Here is a 16,584-nt window from a genome sequence, read left to right as displayed (position 1 = left end):
CCATGCCAGAACATGCCGATGGTACAAGTTGCATTTTGAAAGGATACTTTCAATCCCTATGTGGTTTAGGTGTTTGCCGCTAACCTCAGGGCCAGTGGTTCAAACCCACCAGCCGCTTCTTGGGGGGTGGGGTGGGGAGAGAGAGAGAGAGAGAGGAGGCTGTGTGCTCCTGTAAAGATTTATAGTCTTGAATCCCTTACGTAGGGTTGCTATGAGTTGGAATTCACTGGCTGGCGGTGGGTGGGGGTGGGGGGCAGGAGAGAGGAAGCCGAGTGGCGATATCAGGGCCATGCACCTAAACGCTGACACCCACTCCCCAGTGCTACCATTCACAAGGTGATGGACGGCATTGGGTGAGTCGCTGGTTCTTTCTGCGTCCCAGCCTCCTCATCTCCTCAGCTCGGGGCTCTGCCAGTGCCACTTAGCAGATGTCACAGATCTGCCCCTTCTGAATGCCGTCGGCACTAGCCCGTGCCACTCTTCTATAGTTATGGGTTACGCGCAACGCTTGGTTTGTAAGAACCCCCCGAGGGTAACACGAACGGGTTTATCCAGAGAGCCCCCTTCGGGAGGCGGCTTGGCTAACCGGTCTCCTTCTCTTGCAGCTCGATGACTGCACATTGCAGCTCTCCCACAACGGCGCCTACCTGGATTTGGAAGCGACGCTGGCAGACCAGCGGGAGGAATTAGAAGGCTTCCAGGAGGACGCTGGGTAAGAGCAGCAATCAGCCTGGCTCCCGGGAAATGGGCAGCCCTGCGGCCCTAACATGGTCCAGACAAACCACCACAGCTCCAGCCTTCCTCCCATCCCAGCCTCCTCTACAGGAGGGAGAGGCCAACGACCACCGGTGGGGAGGCCAACCAACCCTTTTCTGTTTTGAGTCACCTCTTGACCAAGGTGGCTCAGGTGGAGCCTACCCTGGGGAGATTTCTGCAATGGTGTAATCAAGCACAGGTCATTTACATTAATTCTAAATTGTTTTTATTTATATCTTGAAACCACCATTGGACTAACACATCCCAAATTTTCATGATGGGCAACTCTTTGGAAAATGGTTTGCTCTGATCCTTTACTGGCTGGTTAGTGTTCTTGGCCAAGGCTGCATTGCGTTTAATCATTACGACTCATCACAGTGGGGAAATAGTGATTAATTATGTTCATTAACAGCGTATTGATTCTTAGTCTCGTCCCAGAGTGACTTCATCTTTCTTTTTGCCTGAGTCTGGAGAAAGCAGTGAACAGAGGAGTCAGGGCTGCACCCAGAGAGGGGAATCTCTCTGAGTATTCCCAAGCCTGCAGCCCTTGCTGAGTCCTTGCTGGACCACCGAAGCAGCCTTTGGTGGGACCACGGCCTCCCTCCCTCACTCTCCTCACCCATCTTGAGCCAAGCTCTGATCTCACCACCTTCTGCCCTAGGCTCCCTGTCGTTTTTCAGACAACGCAGCTATTTTAGTCTGGTGTTCACTTGCCTGAGTGAAAAAAATAACACAGGCAGCTGAATCCTATCTGAACACACGAATGTTTCACCGGTGGTTCAAATAATGGGGAGGCACTGGAACCTTCTCAGGGTTTGGTTCCTTGTAACATCCTAGCTCCCGTGTGCATCTGGGGATCCCTGGGCATCACCTGTTTGAGCACTGGTCACAGTTTACTGTCATTGCTCCCATAACTGCCCCTCTCCATTACTGCATAAACACCTCCCATTTTCCCAGCACCCAGCAAGGACTAGGAGCCCTAGTGGGGATGTGGGTTACCCCCAGCTGTTCCACGGGAGAAAGATGCACTACTGGGGGATCTCCAAGTACTGATGTCCATTCTCCCAGGTGCTCCATGGAGAAAGGTGTTCTCCTGCTGTAAAGATGTGCAGCCTTGGAAACCCATGGGGGCAATTCTGCTCTGTCCCATAGGTCGCTGTGATGGTGGTGAGTTTTGCAAAGACTGGTGGCCAGATGAACGGCAGGGTCCCAGAATGGGTCCCTGTATGGTGTGGCTGTGAACCCCCCGAAGGCCAGAATCCTTGGGAGGAGCCAGCAGGATTCTCCAGCGAGACCTGTTCTGTCTCCAGAGTGGTCGTGAGGGTGGCACTGCATGCGTGGGGAGGACCCTGAGCCGCCCTACACTGCATGCACGTGAGGGTGTCACGAGGCCGTGCCGCATTCTTCCCACTATTCTTATTTTTAGTTTTTTCCTTTTTTAAAAATGAACCCTTTGACAGAAAGATCAAGGGGAACGCTTCACCGCTGTTACCAAGTGCTGGACAGTGACATTCCTTTGGCATAAGATGTCAGCACGCAGGCTGGATGGCAGTCTAGTTGGGTGACTTCATGGCTCGTTGAGCAAACGGGCCCCGGGAGTGTTAGGAGTAGATGATTGTCAGCTTGAAAAATGTGCCTCGTGGTAGTAAGCTTGAAGACCTTATCCTGCTTGACTTTCCCCTTCCTTACAGAAGCAGGAGACATTGGAGAGGGCCTCTTGGTGGGGGAGGGTGGGGAGCAGCTATCCGAGGTAACGCCGCTCACAGGAAAGCTTGGAGAAGAGCAATACTTATGGCCCCGAGTACGGCAAGCAAACACAGCAGTTGAGCGTTTGGTTATTACCGTCTACATTCTCCATCGAGGCAGCTGAGGGCCAGGAGCCATTTACACGCCTAGCAGGACGCACCCAGTGCTCGGCGGAGCCGGCTTTGAAGGCAGGTGTTACCAAACCCCAGCCTGCATCCCTCCACGGCCCCAGCCGCTTTCCAGGAGCATCTGGGCAAAGGGACTTCTGCTTCTACTTAGCAGCGAGCCCCTTTGCATCTTGGGGGACTTGAGGTCATTTCACGAGAGGCCGTCAGTTTATAGACGGAACACTGCCCGGGTTGGGACAGCACCCTGACATACTTTGGGGGGCTCCAGGACAAATATCATTGCTTGCACTGTCTGGCACCGATGGATACAGCAGCAGCAGCAGTGTCCAGAGGCCAGCACCTTCTTTCTAGCTGTCTGAGGGAGACTGGGGCGCTGCTGCAAGCTCCCCGGGTGGATTCTGGTGCATAAGTGTCTACTATGTTTCCCTTTGAGTCACCATGGTGCCGTCAGCCCATCAGATTGCTGGAGCCTCAGTCACCTGGCTGATCTTAGCAGCAAGAGCTGGTGGGAAACAGAATCAGGGCAGCACTGACAAGGTGGAGCTCAAGATGTGGGGACAGTGAATGAGAAGGCACCCCAAAAGATGTTGAATAGCTGCAAATTTGACTGGGCACTCCAAACTTGCCCCAGAGCGTGGGGCCTTATGTCTTTGAAATAATAGTCCTTGCAGGTCATGTGAAATAGAGAGGGGGGGGGGGAAGGGGGAAGAGCAAGTGTGTGTGTGTGTGTGTGTGTGTGTGTGTGTGCAGTGTGTGCAGTGTGTCTCGGGTGAGTTTTCCTTGCTGGAAGGGTTTGTTCCTGTCCATTACCCTTCTCCTGTCTACCAAGACTAAAAATTAACTCACTCGTTGTTTGGAATTATCACTCAAGCCATGGCTAATCAGAGAAGAGGAGAAAGACCTTCCAAGGCAGAAGGGCAAGGTAATGATTATGCCAGCGGCGTGGAGCCAGGTCTGTTCTCTGCCTTCCAGGGAGGGGGAAACAGTGACATGGAAAGAAACGCGTGGAGCCTCTGTGGCATGATTCCCAATCCTGCCACACGGTGACCTCAGGCAAGCCAACGGGCCTCGGGTAGGGATCACCCCGGTCTGCAAGATCACAGTGCGGCTCACCCGTGGTTCCCTCCCAGGGGTCCTGGTGGGTGCAGGCGCCCACGGAGAGTGGCGCAGAGCGCAGCATAGTCAGGCGGCATGGAGAGTGGGCTCTGCAGCTGGGCCATCGCGGGGCCTCGAGGCCAGGAACTCAGCTGGGCCCTGTTTACAGCTTCTCTGAAAATCACCCAAGCAAAGCCCTGGGCCGAATGGCAGAGAAACGTGGAACAAAATTTAGAATCATAAGACAGACAAAACCTGTAAGAGACCAGACTCATTGGTCGAATGGTGACCAAGCCACACACCAGTTGTGTGTCGCTTCCCCCTGTCATCACATCAACTCCAGCGCACGACGACGCGACAGGGCAGTGTAGCACTGCTCCATCGGTTTCCGTGGCTGTAAATCGTTACAGAAGCAGACTGCTCCACCTTTCTCCCGAGGAGTGGCTGGTGGGTTTGAACCTGTGGCCTTTTGGTTAGCTCTCCAGTACTTCACTTCTGCATGACCAGGGCTCTGTCTACGGCCTGTCCTGGGCCTTCAGACCTGGAATTGAACCTACACCTGCGCATCACCTTCCAGGCAAAAGCCAACCTAGGAAGGGAGCAGAAACACCCGGGAGGAAGGGTGTACTCTGAGCAACCATGTGCCACCCAAAGGGCCACAGTAGTCCCACAGCAAAGCCCAGAGGGTGGAGGGCAGGGGGCGGGGAAAGACTAGAAATGGGGACACGGGTGCTTCATGGAGGGGACTGCAATTCATGTCTTGGGACCAAATGTGCCTCGACTGTTGAACGGAGAATGAATGGGCTCTGTGAACGTCCACCCAAAGACACCCAGGCCCGTGCGTGCACACACACACGTAACCCAGGCTCTCAAGGTGCCTTTGTTTTCTAGACTAGCTGGGCAAGTAGGCCCCATCCTTGGCAAACGAACCTCAAGAAGGGAGGTGGGCATGGGGATCACTTGGCTGTAGGTCTGCAAGGGTCTTGGCAGGGCCACCACTCTGAGAGCCCAGTTTCCAGTTGGGAAAAGCAAGACTGAGGCTGGGTCTGCAGGGCTGAGCTGGCTCTCAGCACCCCCCCCCCCACCCCACAGGTCTTACCTGGCCTAGCCCTCTGATTAGAAACCAGGACCAGCTGAGTCTGCAGGGAGCCCTCCCGGAGAAGATTAGTCATGAGGGAGAAACTGGCTTGGAGTGGTGGAAGAGATAGGAGGTAAGAGGTGTGGTTTGAGCCAGAGTGGGCTGGAGAAACCCAGTGGTTTGGGAACGCCATCAGGCCCAGGGTGATGGTTGGATTCGTCATAGGCCTTTCCAGTACTTAGGGGCATTTTTGCTTTCCTCTGCCGCCCACTGATTGCTCAGGCTAGTCATCTTCTCTCAGGCTCCTCATCTTCTGCCTGGCTGGTAACTCTCCACCTTTGTCCCCACGCGTGACGGGCTGGGGGTCGAGAGCTCAAGGCCTGTGAAGTGGCCCCTCAGCAAGGATGGCCTGAGGCCTGGACAGCGCTGGGGGAAGGGCCCTAGGGAACCTGTCAGCAGGGCTGGCCCCGCCAGCTTTTCAGTGGGCATGCTCCTATCGAAATCTGCGCATTTGGAGAGGGTCGTGGTTTGACTCTTTTGACACTCAACTTCCCAGCCCTGCAGTTCATGAACCCCAAGGACCTGGGGGGGAGTTGGTTAGCCCCTTGGGGTATTTTGTGCAGTTTGTGGGTATGGGGGAATGTCGGCTGAGGTGGTTTCAGAGCCTTCTTCCTTCTCCCACGCCGTCAGGGTTGAAGGATCAGGAGCAGCCCTCTGTTCTCACCCCCCCTACGATGTTCACCTCATCCAGTCACCTCCCTACTAGGGCTTCCTCTTATCTGCCCAGGGTGGAAGGGTAATCGCCTGACATCTCTGAAGACCTACTGAACCTGAAAAACCAACGGCGCCATCAAAAGCCTTAAACTTGCTGAAAGAGAGGTTTTGGTTAGGGTGTGGATAGAAAGAAATTAGAGTGTTTTCTCCTCTTTTCCTCTTAAGCCGATTAGGGTCCGTTGAGGGTGCAGGTGTGTTGTTGTTGAGGCTCTTCGGGGAAATCCAGGAAGAGGTATCACGTGCCTCTGGTCTTCTCAGGGCTACAGAGTCCTGCTCCCGACCTTGGTGGGGAGAGTAAATGGCCCGCCACAGACAAAGGAGTGGCAGTTATTAGGACAAGTTCAGGGCTGTGCTGATATAATGAACAGGGTAGAACAGAGGGCCCTGCCCACCAGCGTGGGGGCCAGGCTGGACCAGCCGTTCTGGAAGACCTTGCACCTCTGCTCAGAGATGATGATGATTTCTCCGGACCTGCCTCAGGAGGCCTAGAGTTTGGCCTGGAAGCCTAGCGTTGGACAAAGCTCTCTAGACCAGGGGTCCTCAAACTTGTTAAACGGGGGGCCAGCTCACTGTCCCTCAGACCCGTTGGAGGGCCAGACTATAGTGTTAAAAAAAAACTGAACAAATTCCTATGTCCACTGCACATATCTTATTTTGAAGTTAGAAAGGGGGGAGACAAAAACACCCAGTGGGGTGGATAAATGTCCTCAGCGGGCTGCATTTGGCCTGCGGGCTGTCGTTTGAGGACCCCTGCTCTAGACAATCAGGTCAGGAACTCTCAGCAGAGGTTTCCAGTCTTGGAGGCGATCAGAACTCCCGAGGAACTTTCAAACCTCCCTTCACACTCTGCCCCAGACCAAGGAAATCAGAACTTGAAGGTGGGTCCAGGGCCCCAGTGATTTAAAACAATTTTTTAAAACCCTTCACCCATGTGATTCCAATGAGCTGCCAAGTTCAAGAACCGCTCATGCGGGAGATAGTATTCCTGAAAATACTTTAAGTCGGACAGTGAGTTAACTCCTATGCCAACTGGACAGTTGCATCTAAAATTCTCTGTGTACATTCCAGTGCCAGGGGTTTCCCGTGGGACAAGACGGCAGCAGAGAGGAGTGGGAACTAAACCTTCCAGCTGTGTGAACGGGTCCTTCTGGTTACCAGCTTCTGACTGGTTTGCGCCCTTCCCTTGGCTCACCCGGGCAGCCCGTTAAATCCCCCAGCTCCAGAGGCCTTGAGTCTCTTTTCCCCTGACTGCTGGTTGGGGCCAAATGTATGTTTTCCACCTTTTAATGGAATCGTAGTTTAGTTCTAATTCGAAGGGCACAATATTATTTGAGGAGAGCGAGGCCTGATTCTGCTCTTTGCAAGAGAAGGGCATCAAGCTTTCAAGTTGGTTCTGGCTCCCGCAGACCTCGTGTGCGTCTGAGTGGAACCGTGCTCTGTATCCTTGATAATGATGGATGTTTCAGAAGAAGATCACCAGGACGTTCTTCTGTGGTGCTTCTGCGTGGACTTGAACATCCAACCTTTGGCTGAGCAGCCTGGGATGTGAACGACTTGCATCACCCAGAGATTCCTTTTGGCTGTATACTTCTCAGTGGAGTAATGTAGCTCCTTGTGCTTATAGTCACAAAAGATTTTTCATATATCATTCTTATAAATGTGTCATCTTGGGAAACTGGAACACGTGGCTTCCATGAGATTTATTTGTTCAAACTTGGTCCTCCCATCCCTGCCCCCAGGTTTCCAAATGTGAGTGCTCATTGGAATCATTTGGAGATATGGTGCACCTACAGGTCTCTAGGCTCCCTCAAGAGATTGGCTCCTTAGGCTTCAAATAGAACTCCAGGATCTTCAGGTTCACTAGATTCCCAAGTAATACCACTGGTCAGCCAAATTTGGGATCCTAGGCCCCAAGCCCTAGACATTATTGTGGGGGAAATGTGCATCTTCAAAGGAACGCCCCCTTAGCTGTGCCAGTACATCCCTGGCTGGTGTGCCTTGAATAGTGTCACCTTGAACCAAGTGACTATTTTAGATGGTTCCCTCATCATCATCTGGGTAGCATTGGCCTTGAGCGTGGGCAGCCGATTGGCGGTGGCTGCTGATTCCGAAGGGTGGCTGGGCTCAAAAGCTGGCGATGTTTGCCTGGCAGGGGTTGCACTGATAGGAATGGCATCTCACTCTCCCAGGGGACTTTGAGGTCAAGCTGAACAGCCTTTGCTCTGGAACACCAGGTTCGGCCCTTGCTACGTTCCTGTTTCACCGGCTGCACAAAGGCAGACTTGGGGGCAGCAGGTGTGAGCACATAGGGTCAGCTGACCTTGAGAATGTGGACACCCAGGAAGGCAGGTCCTCAGAGGCTGTGCACCTCACACGGAGCCAGGCAGTGAATGGCGAAGGAGAGGCTGTGGGAAGAAACACCTGCCAGTGAGGCAGCTGATGGGGGCATGGGCCTGGGGTCCTGGGTTAAGTTGGAGCCATGTCACTTTCCGCCTGGATGCCTTTCTCCCTGTCGTTTAATCCTTCTGGGCCTCAGTTTCCTCAGCTTGAAAATGGCAGTAATGTCACCAATCTCATGAGACATGTGTGAAGATTAAGTGAGTATGTTTGTACACAGTGCTCTAACCTCACCTGGCACATGACAAGCATTCCGTGAACGTCAGTGTCTCTTAGGATGAGGATTGTCTGAACCCAAACTGACGCCCTATCCCATAGGGGTGGGGGTGGTCATGGAGAAGATACACCCAGGATTGTGTAATTTTCCTTCCAAAGTTCCAGCCAGGAAATAGAGGAAAGAGTTGTATTTACTGGAAAGGTGGGGGATAACGTGATTATTTCTTAAATATACGATGTAATTATCTCCTTGAAAGAAGCCAAAAGAATCAGCCAGAAGACCTTTGGAGTGAGGAGCGGTGAGATCACCGGAGACAAAAGAAGTTCTTAGCAGCCAGCCCCCAGCTGCTGTGTAGTCAGGGTTCAGTTGGACAATGCAGTGGTGGAGGGAAGGATGCGCCCAAATGGAAAAGGACCCTACCGCCCACTGTTAGATGTTAGATACAGTATTAGACCTCCTTTACACAAGGAAGAAGAAGAAGAAGGTTAAGAATGAGAAGAAGGAGAAAGAAGAATCACCACCACCAATGCTCCCCCCAACCCTTTCCTGGTGAGATGGTGCTTAAAGTGTTTGACTGCTCACCGCGGATGTGGCGGTTTGAATTCACCAGGCTGCTCCATGGGAGACGTGGCAGTCTGCTTCCAGATAGACAGACAGCCTGGAGAACCCAGGTGTCACTACGAATCACAGTCAACTTGAGGACCATGGGTTTGGTTTGGGCTTATTAGTAGGACTTCCTGGGGTAAACCCTATTTGGTCCTGGAACATTATTTTCACATATTGCAAAATTCGGTTGCTAGTATTTTCTTAGATTTTTGCAGCTTAGTGGCATCACTGTGGTTGCTGTGTGGGCGCATGCGATCCTTCTCATAGGCGTCCGTATTGCGGTTAGATTAGTTTCACATAAAAAAGCCAGGACTCTTCTTGCCTGTTGCAAGCCCCAGAGGAGGTTAGATCACGAAGAAATGGCAGAGGGAAAGACAGGGTGGGGCGAGTGACCATGGAATCAGTTGCTACACTTTAGCCATGGGTCTGCCTCCCCTAACCAGTTGACTTAATGAAGACTCCATCATTTCCCCCAGACTCTGCCTTCCTCGCCGGAAAATAGGAAGAGTAGTAATATTGGTGTCACGGGGACCAGAGCAGGAAGGAGAGCTGTGAGCCCACTCCTCTGACCTGGTGGAACCCCGGCCAGTCTCACTGGCTCCTTGGCTGGCCTTTTGCCTAAACCCCTACAATTGGGATGGGATGGGGGGCTCGTTCTTGTCAACAAGCTTCACCAGCCCTCAGTTCCCATTTCCACGTGGGCCTCTCTGACGGCAGGCCTTTGTGTTGAGAACCTGGCAGAGCACATAGAACATGACAGCAGAAGGATCAGAGATGATATAATTAATAATAATAAAAAGTAAGATTCCTAGGAACCCCCCGAATGAATGCCTGGAAATAATTGTTAAACGGTCCCATGACTCTTTTGTTAAGTTAAGCAACAGTCCAGCCCAATTAATAAAGCACGTTTGCCTCTCGCAGAGCTCTCAGAGAATCACCTATCTACGAGCTGACTTGGACAACAGGCCATCCACAGCTCAGATGAGAACTCTAAGGGGCAGATAGCCTAAATGAATTGCGATGAAACAGTATGGGTAGAGGTAATGAGAATGGTGGCACATGGTGCCGCACATAACCAATGACCTTGGTCTGTTCATACAGGGATTGTGAATGGATGTGTGGCCAAACACACTGTCAGTGAGTCCATTACAACTCATTAAAAAGAAAAAACATATAGAGTTTCTGAGGCTATATCTTCATGGCAGCAGATAGCCTTAAGTTTCTCTTGAGTGGGCTTGAACTACCAACTTTGAGGTTTGCAGTTCCATGCCTGGTTGTGTATATTGCCACCCAAAATGAATAAGATACTGAACGGGGAAAAAAGGAAAAAAATAAAAATTAAACTAAACATAAATATATATTTTAATGGGTGTGCTAAATTATTAAAAAGTTAGGTTTATCTAAGGTATTCAAGAAAATGTAATGTATTTTCTAGTATAATATTAGATGAGGGGACTTCAAAAGGTTCTCAGAGATAAATGTATTAACTTTTAGTTCTATTTTTTCCATGAATGTTCTGTAGCCCCCTGGTGTTTCATGCGGGAGTGTACAAAGATATACACTACATGCTTTCTTTTTGAACCTACACTGGCTTCATTTCCGTGTGGGTCCAGTTTAGCCACATCCGTTGCTCACAGAGAAGGTGAATCTGCAGGGTCTCAGGCCTGTGTGGCTTCCTGGGAAAGAGCAGCCTGGTTCCCACACAGGTGGCTAGAAGCCCGTACACTCAACGCCCTTGGAACTAGAGCACTCTGGGAAAACAAGCTCCTACTCAAAATGAAAAGTCATGCTTGTTGGGAGATAAAGTGGAGCCTCCGGGGGGTAGGGGCATTTCTCTGATTTTCAAGAACTTTCAAAAGTCTTTCCCCAGCCATTGTGCATTTGACCTTGGGGTGTCCAAAGCCCCTGCCTATCATTCATTTGACATTCAGCACTGACAGCTGGCAATGTGAGTTACAGAACACCCTGCAGATCAGAGGATTTAGGAGTTGCCATTTCTAATAGTTGCGGATGGGCATCACCCAGGGGCTACTGATTTCCTGCTCCTCCTGGCTCAACCCTGCCCAGTGACGCCGAGACCATATACCTCCTGGACGGTGCTGCCACCCATAACATTGCTCTTGGCAGAGCAGACAAAAGGCCTTTCAAGAACGTTGCTCAGCAGTCAAGTTCAAGGCACCTCCCAACGCTTTCTTCCTGGTATGGCCGCAAGAGTTGAAGGTGTGTCAACGTCAGGATTGTTGAAACAGAATGAAAAAATATTTTTATCAGGAGCAGAGGTTTGAGAAACTGCATCCTAGGAATCCGGAACCTGGCATCAAGTGTGCCATGTGATTGCTGTGTGCTCTTTGAAGCCGACACCTTGCTTGGGGCACATAGCAAACAAGGTGCAGCAGAATCAGAGGCTCTTTGGGTTTGGAGTGAGCTGTGAGTGTCGATTCTCCACCGATGAACAGCAGCCGAGCTGGAGACAGCTGCAGGCTAGCGTAACACATGCGGCTGGTTTTCCTTTCTCCTTGCTGAGAATGCCACAGAACCAGCCTACCGCTGTTGATTCTGACTCAAAAGGACCCTGCAGGACAGAGTAGACTTGCTCCTGGGGTTTCCAAGACTGCAGCTCAGAGCACACCGCCACATCTTTCTCTCCCACAGAGTGGCTGGTGGACGCGAACTGTTGACCTTCCATTTTGTAGCTCAGTGCTGAATACTGTCCCACCAGGGTGCCTTTGAAAAGAAAGAAAATGGTTAATTAAAATGAACCCTTTTAATCTGGTTTTGAGAATAAAAATATATAATTGTGCCAGTCCTTACGGCGAACGTATACAATATTAACAAGGTACCCCGGCGAGATCTGTGCCCCGCTCCTCTTCTGCACGGCCACAGAACTGGGAAGCAGGGCCCCCAGCCAGAGCTGTGGCAAATCAAACCCTGGTGGGGAGAGGGGAGAGCTGCTGGAAGATGGAAGAACGGTGGTGGAGGAATTGGACCCTGATAGACCCAGCGTGGCACCAGCTGCTGTGCTGTCTGTCTGTGTGTCTTTCTTTACTGGATCTCCAAATCTCAACTCCACACTTCACTACCCCCAGGCAGCCAGGACCCAGATGGTCTCCTGTTTCCCTTCTATCAACTTCTCTGCGCTTTAGTCCCCCTCTGTATGGAGCAGGATGAGCCCTAGGGATGGCAGGACTGAGTGTGAATGAGGTCCCCCCTCTTTCTTCCTTATGGGAAATGAAGGGAGAAGGAAACAGAGGTGTGAGCTACGGACGGCATTCCTGATAAAGACTAGTCTTTCTACAGGAGTAAAGTCAAGGAGATCTATCGCAGTGTTGAATTGATACACAGCCCAGGGGCACCTTCTGATGAACCACCGATTTTCTGAGACTGTCAGCTTGGCCATGGTGATGGTCAAATGGATTTGTGTCGTTATGTTCCGGGGATTTCACTTCAGGGCCACAGAATTCAAATTCTCCGCAACACGGTCAGACATGACTACGTGCAAACTCTGTGGATGGAATTTGGCAATGAAGTGCGAGTGCCATTCTAATGGAGTCATATTTTAGTGTTTAATTTTTCTTAAAACCCTGTGATGTCATGCGATTCCACATGTGATTCTCGTTCAGTCTAGTACCCCAGCTTCTTGGGAGCTTTGGTCAGGTGGTATTTCAGAACCTCCGAGCTCAGGAGGAAGACTTAATGAGTAGCATGCAAGCAAACTGTTCTTGTTGGTTGAGCCTCTGATGCCCCTGTTTTGTCTCCTGTCTCCTTTAGGAGGGTCAAGAAGAATAGCATCATCCTAAGGACACAGCTGTCAGTGAGGGTCCATGCCTGCATTGGTGAGTGACGTCTACAGAAGGGATGCTTGTCATGCTTCTCACCGATTCAGCACACACACACACACACACACACACACACACATACACACACACACACACACACGATGAGACATGGGATCAAATATAATAGTCATTGTTATGCCAGCTCCTTGGATTCACCCTGGTCATAGATAGTTTGGGTTCTTGTGGGAAGCGACCGATAGGGATTACTCTCCAAGCCCTGTTTCATTCTGATTTCTGTAGCTCCTTGGCTAGTGAATGGAGCTTGAGGTATTGTTGAATGGAGTTTGGTTTGCCAGGCTGGGTGAGGTGAAGTTCTTCCTGGGTGTGCCAGCGTCAGCCTCCAGCCCTGATGGTGGGAGGCTAGGCTGCCGGAAGTCTTCGGAGCCACCCTGCTGTTGGTGGAAGCAGGAGCCCCTGCGTGCTTTCTGGAGGCTCTGAGCTTCCTGGTAAGAAAGTGGAGGCTGAGGCTTGGTTAAATGGCTGAAAAGGACAGCTTTGATTGGCATAGGATGGGGGTGTGGGAAACGACACAGCACCGTGTGTTATGCATTGGGCACTTTTTGGGAGAAGCCACCAGCTGCTCTTCAGGACAGAAATGAGACTTTCCACTTCTGTAAAGCGTTATGGTCTCAGAAATCCACAGGGCCATTCTTGTCCATTCTAGGGGTTGCGATGAGTGAGAATTGATTTGATAGTCATGGGTTTGGTATTGGCGGCGAGGGGGTAACACATAGTACAAAACATTAGTGAGTGAGCAAATGTTTTGGGGAGCTTAGAGTGGCTTTCCCATGGCCACTCTGGAACTTCATGATGGCCTTTGGTTTTCTTGGGTCCATTGGACTGCCTAAAGACTTCCTAGTTGCAGTGAGACTGCGTTTATTCCAAATAGATAGTCACTCTGCGAATAGTCTCTTCAGGTGTGGCCAGATTTCCTCTTGGCTTTGGTCTCTAAGTTATAAAAGCAACTTTAAAATATCATCATACAAGAAGGAAAAAAAAGGTCCACTTTCTGTGTGGAAGTTCCTTATATATGAGCACTTTTGCTTTTATCTAGTATACACCACGGCTCTCGTGCCGGACTAGACTCAGGAACAGCTGTACTGCAAGTAGCAGAGAAGAGAATCCCTCCTTTGGAGGGTCCCAGCCCACAACTGTAGCGTGGTGTCCATCCATCGGTGGACAGGGAGGAATTGCATCTAGTCCTGGCTCCTTCTTCCTGCTGGAGATCCAAAGAAGGCACGGGGGGAGGGGTGGTGGTGGTGGTGGTGGCGGCTGGGTGTGGAAGAGAGTTGGTGTCATTTTCCTTCATTTAATGCTAAGTGTGGTGTGAGCTTGTCAGACTCTCTCTAGGGACTAGGAGGAGGTCAGGGGCAATGAAGCTTTGCAATTTTGTTAGCAATGCAGTAAGATTTGTCAGATCTTCAGCCAGCACACACCACACTGCACCTCAACTGCCTGTAGCATGGGAGTGACGGTAGAACATGATATTAAAACAGTTATGTTTTATTACCTGCCTTACACGTTTCTAGTTATTTTATTTGTATGAATCATGTCTACCTAAAGACTTTAGATATACTTCTCCCAGCCTTCTTCTGTATTCCAGATAAAATCCAGGCATATAGCATGTCCTACATCCTGTAGAACAGTGGTTCTCAACCTGTGGGTCGCGACCCCTTTGGGGATCTAATGACCTTTCACAGGGGTTGCCCAATTCATAACAGTGATGAAGTAGCAATGAAAATAATTTTATGGTTGGCGGGGTCACCACATCATGAGGACCTGTATGAAAGGGTAGCGGCATTAGGAAAGTTGAGAACCCCTGCTGTAGAAGTTAATATTGGTTGAAGTAATAGTGGTGATAGTTGTAATGCATAATGAAGATAATTAATGCCACTGAATTGTACCTGCCAAAAATGTTGAAACAGCAAATGGTTTGTCTTACACACACGAAAGAACTTAATGCTCAAAGAAAGATGGAGCGAAAAGATAATGGAATTTTCACGGATATTTAGAAGTATCTATACACATGTGTGTGTTTATGTATCAAGAGCTATCCATCCATCGGTCAGAAAGTATCACTACCAGGGTTGCAGTCCATGCATGCGTGGGTTTGTTCCAAACGAGACGTCTCTGAACGTGTTTCTGCCCTCAGTGGATGGCCACAGACAAGTTTTCACACATGTCTTAGTCTTCTTAGAGAGCCATCAATTAAAAAGGTCCAATCAAAACTGTGACTTCTGCGGGACCGATTCAGTTCAAGGCAGAGCAGTCAGCTCAGAAGATTCTGAGCTGCCCATTCTTTGAGGGTAGCCAGGGCAGTCCTATGGGAATGTCACTGGGAAACATTGCCCTAATGGCCCCATATCCCTGCTCGTTCCCCTTCAGACTTAGTTCTGTTCCATAAACTCAAAGGACACTGAAAGGGAGCATAACCTGAGTCCTTAAAGGATGCCCCGCCTGCCATTTTGATTTTCATCCCTTCCTTGTGACCCTTCTGTGAGAGGATGGCCAATCATCTACAGGTGGGCTTTGGGTCGCCACTCTGATCCACCTCATTTGCCTTGATGATATAATTTCTTCTTTTGGATCTTCTGATACCTAATTCCTGATCCCATCGACACCGGGTGATCTCACAGGCTGGAGTGCTTTTCCCGTGTGGGCCAAGTCATCTATCTATGTTGACTGGAACAAACCCTGCCAAGTCTAGCATCATCCTTACAATTGTTGTTATCTGGGAGTCCATTTTTGCAGTCGTTGTGTCACAATTAAAATATGCTTTACACCATTAAAAATACATATATATGCATATCTGATAACCACTGGAGATTTGTGGCACGAGTGTAGATTGCTATTTTCCAGAAATAGCTAACTAGTCAGAAGCAAACAGCTTAAAATAGACTAGATAAAAATTGGAATGAGAATGTTCTTTGAAGAAAATTCTATGAGCCCCCAATAAAATGATGTTTTAAGTAAAAACAAAACAAAAAACCATAACAAAAAAAGGCAAGAAAGAAAATTCACCCTTTGCAATGCGCTAACGTATTTCAAGTACAGATGCTTCTCTAACTTCCCTCTTGTTAACTTGTGGTGTTAACTTAAGTATTCGGCAGCCTTCGTCTGATAGATATGGAGCTATGGCAGTCTGGAAGACCACTCACCCCACTCTCTGGGAGCAAGGACACAGGTTTTCATGCACCGAGTCATTGAACTGTGTGTGGACAAAGTCAGTGTGTTTGGTCTCAAACCACTGGTTGGGATTATATAAGTGGATTGAAATAGTACATAAGTATTTTATAAGCTGATTAAGTATGAGGATTCAGAAGACGGAATGGAAATAGGAGCCCAAGAAGAAAGTGGGAAGAGTGATAATACATGGGAGGAATTGTAACTCATGTCATGAAACATAATAAATGTATGTTGTTGAATGGGAAACCCGGTTTGCCTATAAACTCTCACCCAAACCACGATACAATGTTTAAGAAAAGATCACTGTTTCTTCGGAAATATATTGAATGTTTTATAAATATTCAAAGATGGTTGCTGAAAAAGCATGTTTGTCAAAGTTTTGTGAATCCCAGTAGATGGTAGGGGACCCTTGTGAAAATGTAGACAGAGCCATTAGATTTTATAAGTGTCTTCAATTCTTGCTTGATTTCAAAGAAACGGAAATGGCAACTGTAGACCATGTTATTGGAGTGTTTGTAAAAGTAGGTCCGTATGAAATCCCAGGTAATAGACACCGATTCAACACATTGATTGTGGCCTGCAGCAGACCATGCAGGCCTGTCTCCTCATGTGCTGTAAGCAGACGGCCCACAGGGACTGTGATGGTGGGTCAGTCACCAGAACTGTAAGTTCAGATAAAGTCTTAAGGCGCTAGTGCATCTTTTGTTGAAGGATACTCTCTTTAACTGGTTTCACCACTAACCACTCAGGCTTGATTGTGTTGGG

General features: G+C 49.6%; 1 protein-coding gene across 8 annotated transcripts in view; it reads left to right on the top strand.

Moving 5' to 3' along the window:
- FHOD3 (formin homology 2 domain containing 3) overlaps positions 1-16,584 on the top strand; it is a 475,205-nt gene that overhangs the window by 62,760 nt on the left and 395,861 nt on the right. For all 8 annotated transcript variants that reach the window (XM_075533135.1, XM_075533134.1, XM_075533133.1 and 5 more), the window contains exons 2-3: positions 606-712; positions 12,566-12,630. In XM_075533135.1, coding sequence (XP_075389250.1) covers positions 606-712; positions 12,566-12,630 — 172 coding nt within the window. The remainder of the gene's footprint in view (positions 1-605; positions 713-12,565; positions 12,631-16,584) is intronic.

This window comes from Tenrec ecaudatus, chromosome 15 (genome assembly GCF_050624435.1).
Source record: "Tenrec ecaudatus isolate mTenEca1 chromosome 15, mTenEca1.hap1, whole genome shotgun sequence".
In the NCBI taxonomy this organism is placed as follows: domain Eukaryota; kingdom Metazoa; phylum Chordata; class Mammalia; order Afrosoricida; family Tenrecidae; genus Tenrec; species Tenrec ecaudatus.
Note: the sequence above shows the minus strand (reverse complement) of the source record. Positions and strands in the feature narration are given on the sequence as shown.